The 17,666-nt window shown below is 41.1% G+C and overlaps 1 protein-coding gene, 2 long non-coding RNA genes and 1 other non-coding gene across 7 annotated transcripts in view; 2 read left to right on the forward strand and 2 right to left on the reverse strand.

Moving 5' to 3' along the window:
- The window catches only part of EPB41L4A (erythrocyte membrane protein band 4.1 like 4A), a 264,564-nt gene extending 257,676 nt beyond the window's left edge, over positions 1-6,888 (forward strand). The window contains exons 20-23 of one of the 4 annotated variants that reach the window (XM_036848718.1): positions 10-78; positions 694-804; positions 1,886-1,967; positions 6,152-6,888. In XM_036848718.1, the coding sequence (XP_036704613.1) occupies positions 10-78; positions 694-804; positions 1,886-1,967; positions 6,152-6,280 (391 nt within the window). In that variant the 3' untranslated portion in view covers positions 6,281-6,888. The remainder of the gene's footprint in view (positions 1-9; positions 79-693; positions 805-1,885; positions 1,968-6,151) is intronic. The other 3 variants (XM_036848720.1, XM_036848717.1, XM_036848719.1) reach the window with 3 other exon arrangements.
- Positions 6,889-8,702: 1,814 nt separating this feature from the next.
- On the reverse strand, positions 8,703-10,295 carry LOC118892731. Its single transcript, XR_005019335.1, has 3 exons — positions 10,079-10,295; positions 9,244-9,337; positions 8,703-8,858 (listed from the first exon to the last, which is right to left on the reverse strand). It is a non-coding gene; the product is annotated as an uncharacterized LOC118892731 (long non-coding RNA).
- Positions 9,406-9,540, reverse strand: LOC118893718. The gene has a single exon (XR_005019567.1). It is a non-coding gene; the product is annotated as a small nucleolar RNA SNORA13 (small nucleolar RNA).
- A 190-nt stretch (positions 10,296-10,485) lies between the features above and the next one.
- LOC118892674 overlaps positions 10,486-17,666 on the forward strand; it is a 249,420-nt gene continuing 242,239 nt past the window's right edge. The window contains exon 1 of the long non-coding RNA XR_005019316.1: positions 10,486-10,682. This is a non-coding gene — a long non-coding RNA (uncharacterized LOC118892674). The remainder of the gene's footprint in view (positions 10,683-17,666) is intronic.

Genomic DNA, 17,666 nt, shown 5'->3' on the forward strand with positions numbered 1-17,666 from the left:
CCCTTCTAGAAAGGAACTTGTGGATCCATCTGGACTGTCAGAAGAACAATTAAAAGAGATTCCATACACTAAAATAGAGTGAGTATGTCTTTGAAAATCTTTTTAAAAAAGTTTTATTAATATTTGTAAATGAGTAATCCATTCTTACTCTTCAGTGGTGTTCCATTCAGTGCTTTGTCTTTACATTTTAACTAAAATTAAAAATAACTATAGAGGAAGAAGTAGAAAAGGAGGTATTAAAGCTAATTATTCATTCTGTACTGCAATCACTCTCTTATTAACTGCCTGTTTGTAGGTGGTCCACTTATGCTGGGATTTTTTACACTAAATAAGTACAACAGTACTATAGGATCCTGGTTGGCTGAATCCATGGAGGGATTCAGTCATGGAGGGCAGACTGTAAAGTTATATGGGGATTTTCGACTTCGATCAGGGTTGGTATCCCTAACCCAGTATTGATCAAGGGTCAACCGTACTATAAAGTTTTATTTTCATGTATGATGGAGGCAGTTTTCTTTTGTTAACTTGTGAGATTTAAGCCACTTAGGCTTTCCAAGCTTAGAGGAATCAAGTTCTTTTTAAAACTCTCAAAGTTATTATTCCTTTGCAGCTTCAATATTAAGGAAAATCTCCAAATTATCCTGTTCTGACTTCTGCTGTGTTTGTCTCCACGGTTTTTGGTGTCTTGTTTAGGACTCAAGGTGACCCAGTCCGCATCCGGCATTCTCATTCACCTCGAAGTTACCGCCAGTATCGCAGGTCCCAGTGTTCAGATGGAGAGCGATCTGTTCTCTCAGAAGTGAAGTAAGTAGGCAAGTGTGAGTACATCATCACCCTCATGGCTCCAGAACAGCACAGTACAATAGAACTTTCTGCAGTGATGGAAGTATTCTATATCTGTGGCTATGGGGTATTTGAAATGTGGCTCATGTGACCTAGAAACTAAAAATCTAATATTATTAATTTTAATTAATTTAAACTTAAGCAGCCATGTGTGGCTAGTGGCTGCCGTACTGGATAGCACAGACCTAGACTATACTTAGGCTGAATTATGGCCCTTCCAAGCTATGCACTGAAGCTTTTAGAAGAAAGAGAAAATGCATGAGCTATTCTATTCTGAATAATAAATGCATCCATATTTGAGAGAAGTTGGCATAAGTTTTTTTTTGAACTGATGGCATTTTGTCTTCTTTTACTACAGCAAATGTTATATATTACAGTAGTTTCTTTGTGTTATTTAGTTTCTCTTTTGAGGAAAGTGGCCATATCTCAGCTTGACATGATAGGTACTATATGTTAAATGAATGTATTAATGAAATAATTATGCATCCATTTGTAAAAGTACTATAGTCATGGAAATTCATGTACTTGGTATTGCTGGGTAGGAATGTCAGCCGTTAAACACTGAATTAAGGCTTAAAACTTTGATAAACATTAACAAATTGGGAGATAGGCTAGCCCATTGGAGAGAGATATAGGCTGGGTTTTTTTTGTTTTGTTTTGCTTGTAAAATGTAGGCCATTGCTGTCTATAGCTCCATAGGTTTATAAAAAAAGAATAAATGGTCAGTAAGTGTTTCTCTAGAAACAAATCAAAAATCCATTTATACAACATATCACAGTAAGAAAAGCACATGGGAACCATACCTATGTTATATTCTTGGTTCTTCTAGTTATTTGCTGTGATTTTGGGCAAGTTACTTAACCCGTTGAACTTAATTCAAAAACATTTATTAAATGCCTATCTGTGTAAAGCACTGTGGTAGGCACTGTTAAGGAATACAAAGATATGTAAAACATGCTTACTTTGCTATAGCCCTTTTCCAACTCAGATTGTGATTCTAGGTACTGTCTCAGTCATTAATTCTAAAACTGACTCTCTGCAGCTCAAAAACGGATCTTGTACCTCCACTTCCTGTGACCCGATCTTCAGATGCTCAGGGTTCTGGTGGCTCCACAGTTCATCAAGTAGGTAATAAGTTTTAAGAAGGTGTTGTACTGATGACAAGTTTCTGTGTTTAAAAAACACATGTACAAAACATGGAAGGAGAAGGAAGGAAGGGTGTGTGATCAAGACAAGGCACAACCTGGGAAGAGTTATATTAGGGGTGAGAGCTAGAGGTAGTGTAAGGTCTAAAATGATCTGAGGCTTGGGGCAAAGCCAATGATAACAAAGATTGTAGGACTGTTTGGAGCCAGAATAAAGAAACAATGGGCTTCACTAATTTTAAAAAGTATGTCTAGATTATTTTTTGAGCCAGAGAAACAGGGATAAAGTGGTAGACTCAGAGGGGGCCCATGTTCAATCGTTAACTGATGGCAGACGGAGAATTACTCAAGTTCTGTTTTATTTCTGTCTTCTTCATGAAAGAGAATTACTTTTCTTCTGGAAATGTTTAAAAAATGTGGTCAAACGGAATTCAAGGACATGGCAAAGCATCTAGCTGCCTTAACAAAATCAGTGTAACACTCAGCTGAATTAGATAGCTGTTATCAGGGGAGCACTGTAGCAGACATATTTCAGCAAGGTGTTTGACATCATCTCTCATTGTATTTTTTTTTAATGCGATAGAAAAACATGGAGACTGTGTAAGGTTGTTGGATGGATTTATATCGTTTAAATCATTACTCTAGAAACAAACTTGATGTTTATAATGGATCAGTATCAGCCTGTTGTTTGCAGTGGATTGTTTGAATTGTGGATCCCTTTGAAAGGCAATTATAACTACTGTCTTTTTCCCATAAAAATGCACGTAAGCACATATTTAATGCACATAAGCATATAATTCAGGAAGTTCATGGACAACCTAAGAACCCTGACTCCAGCGTATCCGTCATGTACTGCCCTGTGCTTATCTTGACTCATTTTTGTCAGTGACTTGAGCAAGGACAGAAAAAGCCTGTGCTAATTTAGGTTAGGTTCCCTAGGAAGAGATTCTGCAATGTAGGTTTGCATGGAGGAGGTATATTGGAAAGTGCTCTTAGGATCAACACTTGTTTGGGGAGTAATAGATAGGCAAGAGTTGAACTGAGTAGTATAGTCCCAATAAAGGCATCAGATGATCCCATGGGGAGCTCTGGAGCCGAGATGGCCCTTCTGATTCATCCCACTTGGAGACAAGGGGGCTGGGCCTTAAACACTCACCATGTAGCAAGTGACTGGGTAAAGGGTGCCCCTGGAAGGGGGCATGACCTTGAACAAGGTGGCTCTCTTCAGCACAGGGCTGTTCCTGGGGAGGGGCTCAGTTTTGGTTTTTTTAATATTTATTTTATTTATTTATTTTTGGCTGCATTGGGTCTTTGTTGCTGTGCGGGAGCTTTCTCTAGTTGCGGTAAGCAGGGGCTACTTTTCGTTGCGGTGCGCAGGCTTCTCATTGTGGTGGTTTCTCTTGTTGTGGAGCATGGGCTCTAGGCATGCGGGCTTCAGTAGTTGTGGCTCGTGGGCTCAGTAGCTGTGGCACGCAGGCTCAGTAGTTGTGGCTCGTGGGCTCTAGAGTGCAGGCTCAGAGGTTGTGGCGCATGGGCTTAGTTGCTCCGTGGCATGTGGCATCTTCCCGGACCAGGGCTCGAACCCGTGTCCCCTGCATTGGCAGGCGGATTCTTAACCACTGCGCCACCAGGGAAGTCCCAGGGCCTCAGTTTTGAGCTGTATGGCAGCCAACACTCCGAGCTGCTGGGGAATGAATGCCTCAGTCTGGAATGGAGATCTGTGTGGTTAACCACAACTTCCACTAAAATCTGTGTAATTTTTGATTAGATAAATCTGGGAGAGCTAATAGTTCATCCAAACAGAAAATTTGTTTCAAGTCAATAACACGTTAAAAAAATTACATTCATGATTAGTTGAGGCTTCACGTTCAGACAGGACCTGCATTGGTGTCTCCTTGTCTCCACACACCACTTGTGTGACCCTGAACATTGTTTAACTTCTAAGACTAAATTTCTTTGCAATGTAGATAATAACCTACCTCTTAAAGTCGCTGGGAAGATTAATAAGCACTGTTACTTTTCAAAGCTCTTTTTTTTTTTGTCTTAAATTTAAGTTGGCTTCAATACAAGTGGGAATTTCATGTATTTTTGCTTTTCCGACTACTCTAAGACTGTCTAATCACCATAATTTAGGAATCTCAGAAAACTTAAATTTTACACATGAAATGTTGAAAGAATAGCCGTCACTGTGCTGCACACAAGAACAACTCACATGCATCTTTTACTCAGTGGCACTGATCCTAAGCCTGTCTCTGGGACACCTTGGACGTTGAATTCAATAGCTATCTAATGAGCACATCTAAGGAGTGACAAGGCACTCGCTGGGACAGTCAGCAAACTACAGCCCAAGGGCTAGATTTAGTCTGCGGCCTGTTTCTGTACAGTCCAGGAGCTAATAATTGTTTTCATGTTTTTAAAGGGTTGCTTGTGGGGAGGGAAAAAGAATGTGCAATAGAGACAGGAGGTCGTCTATAATCTGGCCCTTTACAGAAAATGTTTGCTGACTCCTGGCCTTGACACATAAAAGTAAACAGGTAAAACAATGAAAAAAAAAAAAATTAGGTAAGCATTATGAAGTAACAAAGGTCTGTGTTAGAAAACGAACATGACCTCACTTTAGAAAGATAGGGCGAAGGCCATTCAGAAAGTGACCTGTAAAGCTGAAACTCAAAGGTAGAGAAGGAGCCAACCATGTGAGTATTCGTGAAAGCCTGATGGAAGCAGAAGAAATAGCGTGGGAAAAAATGCTGAGGCTGGAAAGGGCCGGGGTGTTTGAGGTCTGAGCAGAGTAAAGGGGAAGGAGGGTGGATAATGCAGGGCCTCAGATGCCATGGGAAAAGAGTTTGTTTGGATTTTATTCTGAGTGCCAAAAGCAAACAACTGATCTGGTTGCCATGTGGAGAAAGGATGCAAATGATATGGGGAAGTGGAAAAGCTGCATTTCCTAAGTTCCACAATGATGCCAGAGTTCTGCTAGTGGCCTGGCCTGCCTATACCTCACCTTACTTTTTCATGAAGAAGGCTGGTAAAAGTGGGGTGGATTAGGGACTTTGATTCATTTTCCTTATTCCTTTAAGGTGTGCAAGCAGAAGAGATAGGTTCAACCCTCAAAAAACTTAAAAGTTAGTGATTCTTCTGATATATTCTCTATTCCCCTGCCCTGACTCACTCATGCTCTGGTGTCCTCCTCCCTCTCCCATTACCTAGGAACCTGTCCCAAACAGATAATGTCTGACGATCCAAAATTAGCTTGATTTGTACTCCTCATGCTTAGCAGAATTGTTGTTCCATTGGTGCCTCTTTGCATATGAGTAAATCAAATCAAGCCAGTCGTAGGAACAGATGAAAGACAGCCTCTTAGAGGGTAGTTTATTTTTAGCCCAAATGAATCTCAAAGTAATAGAATTCTGGTGTGTAGCTCATTATGTATGGGCAGGTACTTGTGCGTTAGGAAATACGCTTGTTAGCCAGATCTACTGACAGGTTGGGCCATCTCTAAAAGGAGCTAAGAGCAGGTCTGTTCAGCAGAAGAGGGAGCTGTGGAGGCACTTTAGTGTCATCCTCAGGGCCTCCACGTGTGGCTGTGGGAGGACATGACCCACTTCCAGAAGCCCTGGGTGTGGTGCTCAGGCTCTGGTAGCTCCGCTCCCATTTCTCCAGGATGGGGCCACCGCAGCTCACGGGGAGCTGTAGCCCCAAGTGATGCGGGTCCCCAGGGCATTGTGTTGTACGGGTTTCTTTCAGTGACTACTGAAAATATAATCAGGGAAGAGTAAAAATTACCCCCAGCCCCCCATGCTCTTCATCTCTCTGCCCCTCCTTGGAAAAGTGGGAGGCCTGAGAGCCTGGGTTAGCAGCAACTACCATGGAAATGACACTTCACTGGGGGAATGGGTTGAGATTTATGCCTGATTTTCATGAGTAAGATTTGTTATGCATGTAACTGTCAGAGTAACTTTTTTAAGATTTAAACACAATCATGTTGTTTATCATAATTAACTATTTAAATAAAGGGAATATTTGAACAGCTTTTGACATTACATACCTTTCCTAAATATAACTTGATGTCTTAAATCTTAGTATTTGTGTTAATAAAATTGATTTGGCTGTAGTTTCTTCTCTGAATCTTACTTTCTGTATTTTTCAAATGCATTCTTTTCTAGAGAAGAAACGGGTCTAAAGATAGCCTGATTGAAGAAAAATCTCAGACATCTACAAGCAATCTGGCTGGAAAACACACAGCAAAAACAATAAAAACTACCCAAGCTTCACGCCTCAAGATAGAGACTTAATCCTAGTGAAGGGCTAGGGATGGGGGGGTGGGAAGGGTGTGTGTGCCACCTTTACTTTGAAACTGTGAATTATAATTATTCAAGTATCTTGGACCTGCAGAAGTGTTTCTTCAGAAGAAAATAATGGAGTCTGTTGCATCTTTTAAAGGTTTAACTACAGTATATTTGTGCCTAAGGGCCTTTTAATTTGGTAACTGGAAAGACAGTATTTTAAAACTTATTCACTTGATGCCGTGTTTTCCTTCCTGCAAACTCCCAAGTTATCTTGTGTCTGCCACAACCAACACCAGATGCTTCGGTTCAAAGTTCTGGAATCCTGGACTGCAGCCGGCTAGCTGTGCAGTAGTACACCAAGTGGGATGAAAAGGTTCTTCCCAACTCTGGGTGGATCTCTGCCTGCGCACAAATGCATGACTGAAGCATCACTTTCACACTGCAGATGTTTTTATTCACATAAATGTTCTTTGTAATACTGTACTTTGTGGCATTAAGTTCCACTGATTATTTGCAAATGTTAAAAAAAAGTTTGTTAAGTGCTGCTTTTAATTTCTCGTGTCCTTGTCTTGTGCTTTCAGAAAAAAAAGGCTATGTGTGGGTTTCAGTTGACCTCAGCTTATAAATTCATGACCCTCAACCTGAAATGGTCCCTCCAGTCTGCCTGGCTAATTCTCCCCAAATACTATTTCAGACATTTCCTCTCTGCAGATGACTGCAGTCTACAGGAAAAATAGAAATACTCATGCAGGACATCTTCCATCTTCCCCTTACCCAAGAGACAAGCCTCGCCATGGCTGCCATCAACCCTAGTCCTTCCCTTTCTCCTGTCCCCTCTACCTGTCCTCTCGAGCCCATCTCCTTCAGCCTTCTCATCCCTGCTCTCTCCAGTATTAATATATTCAGCCACTTCCTCTCAGCTAGAAAAAAGCTACCATCTAAAAAAAGTAAGCCAACCAAATTTCACAACCACAAATTCTTCTCCAGCTACCACTTTTTTCTCCCAAAGTTTCTCAAAAGGATTATCTGTAGCCAGTGTCCTCAACTACCTCAAACCATCTCTAATATGGATTCTCCCCCACTGTTCCACTAAAGTGGACCTCAAAAATCACCTTCATTAAAAAAAAAAAAAAAAAAATCACCTTCATGTCACCAAATCCAAGTTAACTTTTAGGCTACCTTACAATATTTTGTTTCTTTAATGCATTTCCCATTGTTTCTACCATTCTGACTGTCCTTTGCAGCTCACGCTGTTCCACCTCTCCAGTTAATTAAGAGTATCTCAAATCTAGGCCCTCTTCCGCTACCCCAGTGGATCTCATTTATTCCCACGGTTTATTTCTATAGCTTAGACTAAAAACCAGTGTAGTACCAAGGGGTCACTTAGATTTCTAAGGCAATTCAAATAGAGCTAGCTGAAAATGCTGCTCCCCAGCTGGATCTGCAAATGTACAAGACTACACACCTAGCAGTCATTATGGACACATCCTTTATTACTAACTCCTGTCTGCTATAGTTTTAACTATCTCTCTTCCTTAACTTTACCACCACCCTGGTCCAAGGTGGTCATCTCTCACATAGACAGTAGTAGTAGCCTCCAACTGGCCCATCAGCACCCCTTTTCTTGCAAATGTGCATTTCCATCATGGATTTCCCCTTGATTTATACAGAGCCTTAAGTAGTCTGGCCTCTTACCTGTTCAGCCTCATTGTGTAACACCCAGAGCTCCCATAATGGCCACCTTCCAGCCTCATTAAGCACTCAACTCTTACCTAAATGAGGACACAACAGTCAGAAATCTGGACTTATGGTCATACCCATTTTTTTAGCTCAAGGCCTCTGTACATGGCACGGGGTCAGCTTTGCCTTGCATAAATGCTTACCTACCCTTAGTCCTAACTGCTTTCTCAGGTTTCCCTGACTCAGTCAAATCCTATCATACATGGAACTTGTCTCACGAAGTTTTAAATTGTGATGACATTTCCTCCATTCAAAGGTAAGCTTCCAAAGGGAGGAACTGTGTTTGTGCACCATTGTGTTCCCAGCTCCTAGTTCAGTGCTTTCAATAAATATTTTGAATGCCCGAATACACTATTCGTTCTTTCCTGCAAAGTGAAGGCAGATTTGCTTTTAGCTTAAAAAAAAAAAAAATGCAGTAACATAGAGCACACCTGTGACCTAGAAACCAACTAGTCTAGTTCACTTCATCATGCAAGAGGCACTAGAAGAAAGCACGTGTTTCTCCTTGGAGCCTAGCATAAGCCTATATTTCATGAGGCTATCAGTGATCAATATCACTGAATGTTAATCTTAACAGCTGAGATTTAACATAATTTTGAAGTTGCTGGGAGAGGGAGGTACCCTATGATCCTTCAGTAAAAGAATGCTATTTTCTGGCAGTTAATCACTTAGCACACAAACCTCCAAGAAGCACATTAAATTATTTTATTTATAGACCCACTGTTTTAGATGTACATTTATGGACTACCCAAAAGCAATACTTTTTTTTTAGCAATCCTGGAAATTTTAAATACTCTAAGCAACACCCGAAGATCAAGTTGTCAAGTTCCTCATCGAGGACATCCTAAAAGGAAAAATAAGGCACTCAATTTGACAGGCAAACATTTACATGCACCACATCTTAAAAACTTTCAGTACATGCTTCTTCGCTGGATAAGTTATGCACTTCTGGACTTTAAATGTCAACATAAAACATGCCTGAGATCTGGCAAGTGGTTTTTTTACAATTCACATAAAATCATGTAAAGATTTCATGACAAGCTGGGAAGAAGCTATCCCATTTGCAGTTAACAATTTGTTTACAGATGCAGCAGTACTAATACCAGTGAACCCTTAATAACTAATTTAAACTAATACCCACTAGAGAAGGCCCCCCAATCTAGAAAGATAAAATTCACATCACAAATAACTGCTGTATGACAACTTCTAATTCAAAACTATAACCCTACCTTAGGTCATCTTTGTGCTCCCAGATAGTAAGTAGTCAGCTAGCATCAGTCTATGCTTCAAGCGTCCATCTTTCACCTGAACGAAAATTAAAACCTGTTAAGAGAAACATACACTTAACGTTGGCAGAATCAAAACCACATGTGTACATAATAAAGCAGTATAACTGTTACTTGTGCAGCTCCTACACCAAAGATGTCAAATACTAGGGCAGGAAAAGGCTACACAAGTGTTTGGTTTTCGCCTTTTTTGACACCTCATCCACTAGTTTCCAAAAGTGAACGGGCAACACAAAGGCGGCAAGAAAACCGCGTTAAGGAATGCTGTGTGGCACAAAGCTGCGGACCCCAAAACAGCTGGCTGAGATGAACTGTTGCGTTGATGAGATGGGAGAGGAACTAAGCCCAGCTCTACAGTTTCCTTTACGACTCAACATCCGACTAGGTAACGAACACCGAATTAAAGTCTTTCAAATGGCTGAAACCTTAAAATGTCCAGGCAACTGGTCTTTTCTGCAGGAACACGAAAACTCGCCTGCAGAGCTGGTGATGGTCATTCGATTTCCGCCAAGTTCTGCACCAGGACATAGTTATCAAGATCTAAATCTGAAATGGCACTTCTGCGTTGACCTGATTTCCCACCGTGACAAGGTAGGCATACGTGCCGTTATACAGTGAGGCCTTTCCCTGTCACACGCAAGAAAGCCCCGCTTCTATTAAAAATTCCCTGACATACAGTCGATGACCAATCGACCCCAAAGCCCTCACCCCCCCTCGCCGCATCTCCTGGCGTGGGAACACAGACCCGGGGCCGCTTCTGGGCTTTCTGAGGTCTCACCGACAACGTGGCGGAGGCCAGACCAGGCCGCTGCCCTCCACGCGTTCAAGGACCGGGAGCCTCGGACCCGGCCCGGCCGCGGCGCCAGCCTCACTAGACTAAGGGCGGCCGCGCGCTCCTGCCCTGCGCCCCAGCCGTCGGCCAGGCGGCCACAGGCCCGGGACCGTCCAAACCCTCGCCGCCATACACTCCAAAAGCAAGGAGAGGTTAGAAAGAGCGCGCAGCCTTCCCACAATGCTTTTCTATGACTGGAAGGACCCACTGCTCGAGGGGCGCGGGGAGGACGGACTGTACCATCGGCCACCGCGCCCCGGCGAGACGCCGCCGTGCGGCCGGAGGGCGAAGTGCCCATTGATGGGCCGAGGGGCGGGGCTGCCCGGGGAAAAGAGTTCTGAGGAGCGCGAGTTCGCTGAGCGCCGGGCCGTCGGGCGGGAAAATTTTTCCGCGCAGGAGGAGGGTTTATCCTGTGTGGATACCCAACCGCCCTTCCACCCGGTGTCAAGAGTACATGGTCAGCGCTGAGCTGCGGGTGTAGCCCAAAGGACTTGAGACCTCGTGTTCTGGGAGAGGACAGACAGAGCTCACCGTCTCCAGCTGAGGAAGAGTAAGGTCATTAATTCCAGAAATATTTATTGAGTACTTACTGTGCTTCACGCTGTTCTAAATGCCTGGGAATCCGCTGTGAATGAGGCAGAGTTCCTGTCTTACGTTCTAGTTGGGTGAGACAGACACTAAACAGATAACGTGGACACTGTTAAGTCCAGATAGTGTAAGTGCCAAGGAAACAAAGGAGGGGGAAAATGTGATAGAGTCGTGCTGTCCGGTAGGAATCTAGTGTGAGCCACGAATGTCATTTTAAAATTTTAGAAATGCCACATTAAAAAGGAACAAGTTAAATTAAGAGAAACTCAACATGTGCTAAGTATAACCGTTTCAACATTTGGTCACTATAAAATTATCAGGAATATACCTTGCATTCTTTTATTCCTACTAGGTCTTCAAAATCCAGTGTGTATTTTATACTTTCAGTACCTTTCAGTTCAGACTAGTCACCTTTCAGGTGCTCAGAAGCTAGACCTCGGCCAGCGTGGCTGGAGCCGCGTGTGGAGTGTAAGATGGCGTCAGAGGCTGCGGAAGAGACAGGCAGGAGCGAATCATGTAGGGCTTTGTACCTGTGGTAAGGAGTTGGGATTTTATGCTGGAAGTTTAGAATTGATTATTACCACCGAAAGAAAGCAGAGGTAGTTAATTACTTTCTTGCTGATACCCATAACTCCTTGAAGGGATAAAGACTGCGGTGATTCGGGCTGTGTGGTAGCACCTGGGTCACCTTGCACCTGTGAGTCCTATAGAGACTCACCCAGAGACCACATCCCAGCACCTTTCTTTGTTTCTTTGAAGCTTATTGCAGAAAGAAAGAGAGGGAGGGAGGGGAAGAAAGAGAGGGAGGAAGGAAGGAAGGGAAAGAAAAAGAAAGAGGGAGGGAGGAAAGAGAGAGAGAGGGAGGGAGGAAAGAAAGAAAAAAAAGAGAGAGAAAGAGGAAAGAAAGAAAGGAAAGGAAGGAAGGAAGAAGAAAAGAAAAAGAAAATTCAAGCCCATAGCCCAGTGGTCATCACACAAGGACTGGCCTGAATGATAACATCACTGTTGGGACAGTAGGGACAGTGACCTTACAGAAGTAAATGTGTGTGATAATAAGGAGGGAAATAACTCTAAGTCCTTCATTAGGAATTCTCTGTAACATCTGGGGAGAGAAAGGTTGGGGAAGGAGAATGACACCTCAAAGAGTGTTATTTAAATACACTTGAAGGGTACCGTTTGAGGATTATAACAAACTTCAATCTTGCCTTCTTGCTAGGTAAAGTCAGGGAGAGGAAATTTCCTTGGGCTTGAGCAGCCAGCAGACCTAGGTTTCGATCCAGCTCTTTGACGCTTGTGCTTTTGGGTATATGACCACCTCTCTAAGCCCAGGGTTCCTATTTTACACGGTAATACCTTTACCTATGTACCACATAGGTTAGTTTAAAGAATTAAGGAAGGTTTGTTGAATTATCTCACACTGTATTGTACACAGTGACACCCAATTAATGACTCTCATGAGCTAGACTCTCCTTGTTGACTGCCACCCCAGGTATGGAAACTTCTTGGGTTGAGTTCTTAAGGAAGGGGAAACTATGCTGCTGTTTTTCTTTTAATGGCTTGAAATTTTGTTCCCACCCCATTCTTTCCTATCTGCCCCTTGTAACTCGTCCCTAAACTCTGGATGATTCAAGAACAGATAGAGGGGAGGCATTTGTTTCAATTATTGGATAATGTTGGTGTTAGGAAATTAATTCTAAATTCTTCATCTTCCTGTCTGCTTCGACCTCACGTAGCCTGGGAAGGAAAATTCAGTAATTCAGCCAACACAAGCAGAAAGGACGTGAGAAAAGGGGGATATTTTCTACCCTGTTGGAGCAGAGACATTATGGAAAGATGTACAAACAACATACAGTGTTAGTGCAAGCGTGGAACAGACCCAGTTTCCTTGTTCTGTATGGTAGGCAGACTAATGGTCCCTCAAAGGTGTCCACACCCTAATCCCCAGAACCTGTGAATGTGTTCCATTGCATAGTAAAAAAGGGGCTTTGCAGATATGATTAACGTGAGGGACCATGAGATGAGGAGATAAAAAACAAAGAGGAAAAGTGGGGAGTCAGAGATGTGGCAGAAGAGAAGGCAGGAAAGGGACTCAACCTTCCATTGTTAGCTGTGAAGATGGAGGGGGAACATCTTTGAAGCCAAAGAATACAGACAGCCTCTAGAAGCTGGGAATGGCCCTCAGTTGACAGCCAGCAAGGAAACAGGAACTTCATTTCTGCAGCTGCATGGAACTGAATTCTGCCAACCACCTGAATGTACGTGGAAGCAGATTCTCCCCTGGAGTCTCCAGAAAAGAAGTCTCCAGCCCTACTGATGCCTTGATTTTAGCCCAGTGAGACTCGTGACAGAATTCCAACCTACAGAGCTGTGATAATAAATTTGTGTTGTTTTAAGCTGCTAAATTTGTGTTAATTTGTTATGGCAGCAAGAGAAAACTAATGCACCCTGTAAGGGGTGGAGAGTGAGAAGTGAGCTGTTTTTCTTACCCCACTCCTTGTGCCATTCCAGTTTTCTCATCAGAAGCATAAGTAAGATTTTGCATATAAGCGGTGCACATTTCATTTTAAAGTGCTTAATCCATAGGGGGTTGACATTTTGTTTATGTTGGGTGTTAGGGATCTGATTTAATATACAATAGATATTAAATAATTTGAATACTTTTTATAATTTAGAAGCATTTGTAGATTTTCTTTGGATTTTCCCTTTAAACAGTCATATCATCTGTGGAAGCTTTCTTCCTTTCTCCTTATACTGTGTGTGCATGCACACATGTGTGTGTGTGTGAATGCTGAGACTAGGACATCTAGGGCAATGTTGAATAGAGTGATAATAGACACCCTTGTCTTGTTCACGGCTTTAAAGGAATGCTCTTAAAGTTTCAGCATGTATGTATGACGTGTATGACATTTTAATGCATTTCTTGTTGTTTATTGGGTTAGGGACGTGCCCTATTTTTAGTTTGCTAGTAGTTTTTTTTTTTTAAATCATGAGTGAATGTTGGATTTTATTAAATGTTTTTTTCCTGCCTCTATTGAGATGAACATACGGTTTTTTCTTGTAATGTGTTAATGAAGTGAATTGCATTAATACATTTTCTAATGTTGAACCAATCTTACATTTCTGGAAGAAACCAAACTTGTCATTTCAAAAAATATTCTGTTTAGAATTACTGCATTTATGTTTACGGACAAGAGGGGACTGTGGTTATCTTTCTCATACTGTCTTTGATAGTTTTGATGTTAGAATTATACAGATATCTACTTAATATTAGTAATTTGTTTCTGAAAATCAGATGTTCTATGCAAAAATATTAATTGGGAGCCTATTGCCCTCCGTTTTAAATGGTAAAATTATAATGAGTTACTTGTTAACCCAAACCAACTTCCTAAAATGTAACTAAAATATAGTAAACAAACCTCAATTAAATAACAAACTATAGCATTAGGCTGTAAATGTCTATAACTTTGCTTCCTGATCACCAAACAATATAGTTGTTAACAAATAGTTGCTTTGTCAGCAGTAACATATTCTCTTTCATTGTTACTGCTTTTCTGTTTAGTTTGCTTCTTTTTCATTAATCTTTAACATTTCCTCAGCTTTTTTGGTTCTCATAATACAAAACTAGGGGAAAAAAGGGTAATATGAAATATGAAAGGCACTATGGAAATGTGGCAGAGAATGATTCACACTGAGGGTGATACTTTAGTGCTTCTTTTATCACTACTGGCATCTATGTGAATATCCCCTTCATTGATATTCAGTGTGTTTTTTGATTTCCTGACACATGGTGCTGAGAACATATTGTCAGTTGTGTTTGTAATGTAACTCAGGGCATTTCCCACACCTTTGTTGTTGTTGTTGTTTTTGTTGTTGTTATTGGTAAAAATGTATTGAGTTTTGGGTCCTAAATATATTATTTCCTATATACATAGTTGAAATGTTGTTTTGAATGATATATATGTTATATGATGTTGGAGTATTAAATACAAGAGTTAATTTATTGGAAAAACATTAATCAGGGAAATGTTCTGTGGAGTATGCCTATACTAGCTTTATAAAATTAGTTGGAGAACTTTTTCCTCTTCTCTGAAAAATTTAATGTCAGAATTAAAAAATAAACCTTGCTTTTAGAAGTATCTCGATCTAGTATTTTCTTTGTAGGAAGATTTTAAACTACTGAATTAATTTCTTTAATGGTTTTAGAAGCATTCAGGTTTTTTCTTTAGTCAGTTTTGGTAAGTTATCCTTCCGAGGAATGTATCCATTGTGCCCTGTTTTGAAATTTGTTGGTCCAGGAAGCAGATAGAGTTCCAAACAAGATCAGCCTAAAGAGGATCACACCAAGAAACATTTTAATTAAAATGGCAAAAAAGTAAAGTTAAAGAGAGGATATTAAAAGTAGCAATGGAAAAGCAACAAGTTTCCTACAAGGAAACTCACCAAAGGCTACTAGCTGACTTTTCAGCAGAAACTCTGCAGGCTAGAAGGGAGTGGCAGGATATATTTAAAGTGATGAAAGGGAAAAGCCTACAACTAAGAGTACTCTACACAGCAGAGCTTACATTCAGATTTGATGGGAACATGAAAAGTTTTATGGACAAGCAAAAGCTAAAAGAGTTCAGCACCACCAAACCAGCTTTATAAGAAATGATGAAGGGACTTCTCTAAGGGAAAAACAAAAGGCCACAACTAGAAATGTGAAAATTACAATAGGAAAAAGCTCACTGGTAAAGGCAAATATACAGTAAACATAGTTAATCAACTCTGTACAAAGCGGTAGGAAGGTTAAAGTACAAGTAGTAAAATCATCTATATCTACAATGGTTAGTTAAGGGATATACAGAACAAAAAGTTGTAAGATACGATGTCAAAAACATTAATTGTAAGGGGAAGGGAGCAAAAAATGCAGTCGGCCCCTTGATATGTGTTAGATTAGAAGCCTACCCCTCAGGTCATAGCTATCAGAGTATGAAAATAGGCCTCTTTTCTGGAAAGACTGGGCAGGTTTCAGTCTGCTGGTTCTGTGCTGGGCCTGGGGGGTTAGCCATTGTGAGTCTGTGGGAGCCCTTTAGGAACTATCTTTTAGATCCCTATGGCCTTGTAGGTCTTACGGATGCAAGCCCCGCTGGTCTTTAGGGCACCTGTGTCTCAGGTGGAGGTCTTAAAAGTTGGGGCACCAGATTGGGGGGTGTCTGAATCCCTCACTCCTTAGGAAGAAGCTGGGAGTAGTGAGTTCCCTCCCAGTTGGGTGTTGCTGCACCAGGGGTGGGGCTTATGGCGAGATTGTTTCTCAGCTTCTCCTACTTAGCTTGATGCGGTTTTTTTCTCATTTGCCCAATGAGTAAGAGTCAGGTAGTTTCTGGATTTCCTTCAGAGGGAATTGTTTCGTATGTAGCTGTTGATTCCGTGTGTCTGTGGCAGTATGAGCTTAGGAGCCTCTTACATTGCTATCTTGAGCCGGATCCTTTACTGAGTTTCTAATGTCAATTATTAGAAATTATTTTTCTAGCATTTCTCTTTGGTTCTTTTTCAAAGATGTAGGTTACTTGTGATATCTTTTGTTTCTTTCTTATGTACCCCCTTTTATTTCTCAAAAAGTGTATTTGAGACTTATATTTAAATATAAACACACTCATTTAGATATTCTCAAGGTCAAGAATGGGCATTGTCTTAACTGTTTCCACTCACTGTCACATGTTGTTTTCTTATAGGTTTATGTTTTGTTTTTAAACTGTAAGCATATGTTCCTTGGAAACTAAGTTGTGGTAATCATTTGGGTGTGTTCCTCTAGAAAAGATTTATGTCTGGTGTTGCTAGGCATTTGGGGCACTTGCTACCCTGGGAGCACTGTCAGAACATCTCATCCATTCCACATAGAATAGGCTGTGCTCTCTCCTGCATGAGGGAAGGCTGGTGTTAGTCACTTTCAAGGGAAACGTTTCCCCCGTTTTGTCCTTCTTAATAATAAGTGGGTTAATTATCTCCACTATTTCTCTCTGTAGGGTGATTCACTACCCCCCCCCCACCATACCTAATTCACTTACTGAGGGTGTTACCTTTCAGGGGTCACAACTTTATGTACGGGTCATTAGTTCTACTTCCCACTTGTTCAGGCCTCATGTCCTAACTCCCAACTGGCCCTATGAAGCCTAAGCCGCAAGCCATCAGGGATAGGTACGTAGATGTCCCAGGCAAATGCCAGCTCCAGAACTTACTTTGGGTTCATGCTATCTCTTATGTGTGACCTCTGAGGACTTCCCTTATTTTTCAACCAACTCAGCCGTGCATTTAGAAAGTTATTTTTAAATATTTTATCCAGCATTTTAAATTATTCTGAATTAGGGAATTTCTCTGCATGCCTTCTGCCACATGGCAGGCACAAAACCCAGTTTGAGTTTCTTCATCAGTTTGTTCCTTGAAAAGCGGTCCAGCTTAAGAGCGTTGGAAGGCTTATCACTAAGCCTGCTTTTTCTACTAACAACCTATCTGTAAAGGTAATAATTCTTACCCAAATAATTTATAATTTAGAGCAATTCTCACAGAGTCTCTTTATTAAAGTAACTGGTTAAATTGTTTGGGAACTTCACAAAATTACTCTGAAGTTCATTTGGAATAAGAAACTGATGAGGATAGCCAGAAAAATTTAGAAAAAGTAGAGTAATGGTGGAGGACTAACTCCTTACTTAACACTAAATGTTAAACAAATATTCTAAACTTAAATATTAAAACATTCTCAACTTTATAAGGTAATTAACTCAGCGTGGTATTGGCGCAGGCACTCACTGTCAATGGAATGGAAGATATAACTGATAACAGTTCCTGCTGTATGTTACATCTAAATGTGTCTTAAAGCAAGCATCACAAATCAGCAGAGAAGGAAGGACTTTGACCCATACCTGTCACTGGCAAGAGGGATTTGTCATTTTGGAAAAAATAAGAGTATTAC

Source organism: Balaenoptera musculus, chromosome 3, assembly GCF_009873245.2.
Source record: "Balaenoptera musculus isolate JJ_BM4_2016_0621 chromosome 3, mBalMus1.pri.v3, whole genome shotgun sequence".
NCBI classification, from domain to species: Eukaryota; Metazoa; Chordata; class Mammalia; order Artiodactyla; family Balaenopteridae; genus Balaenoptera; species Balaenoptera musculus.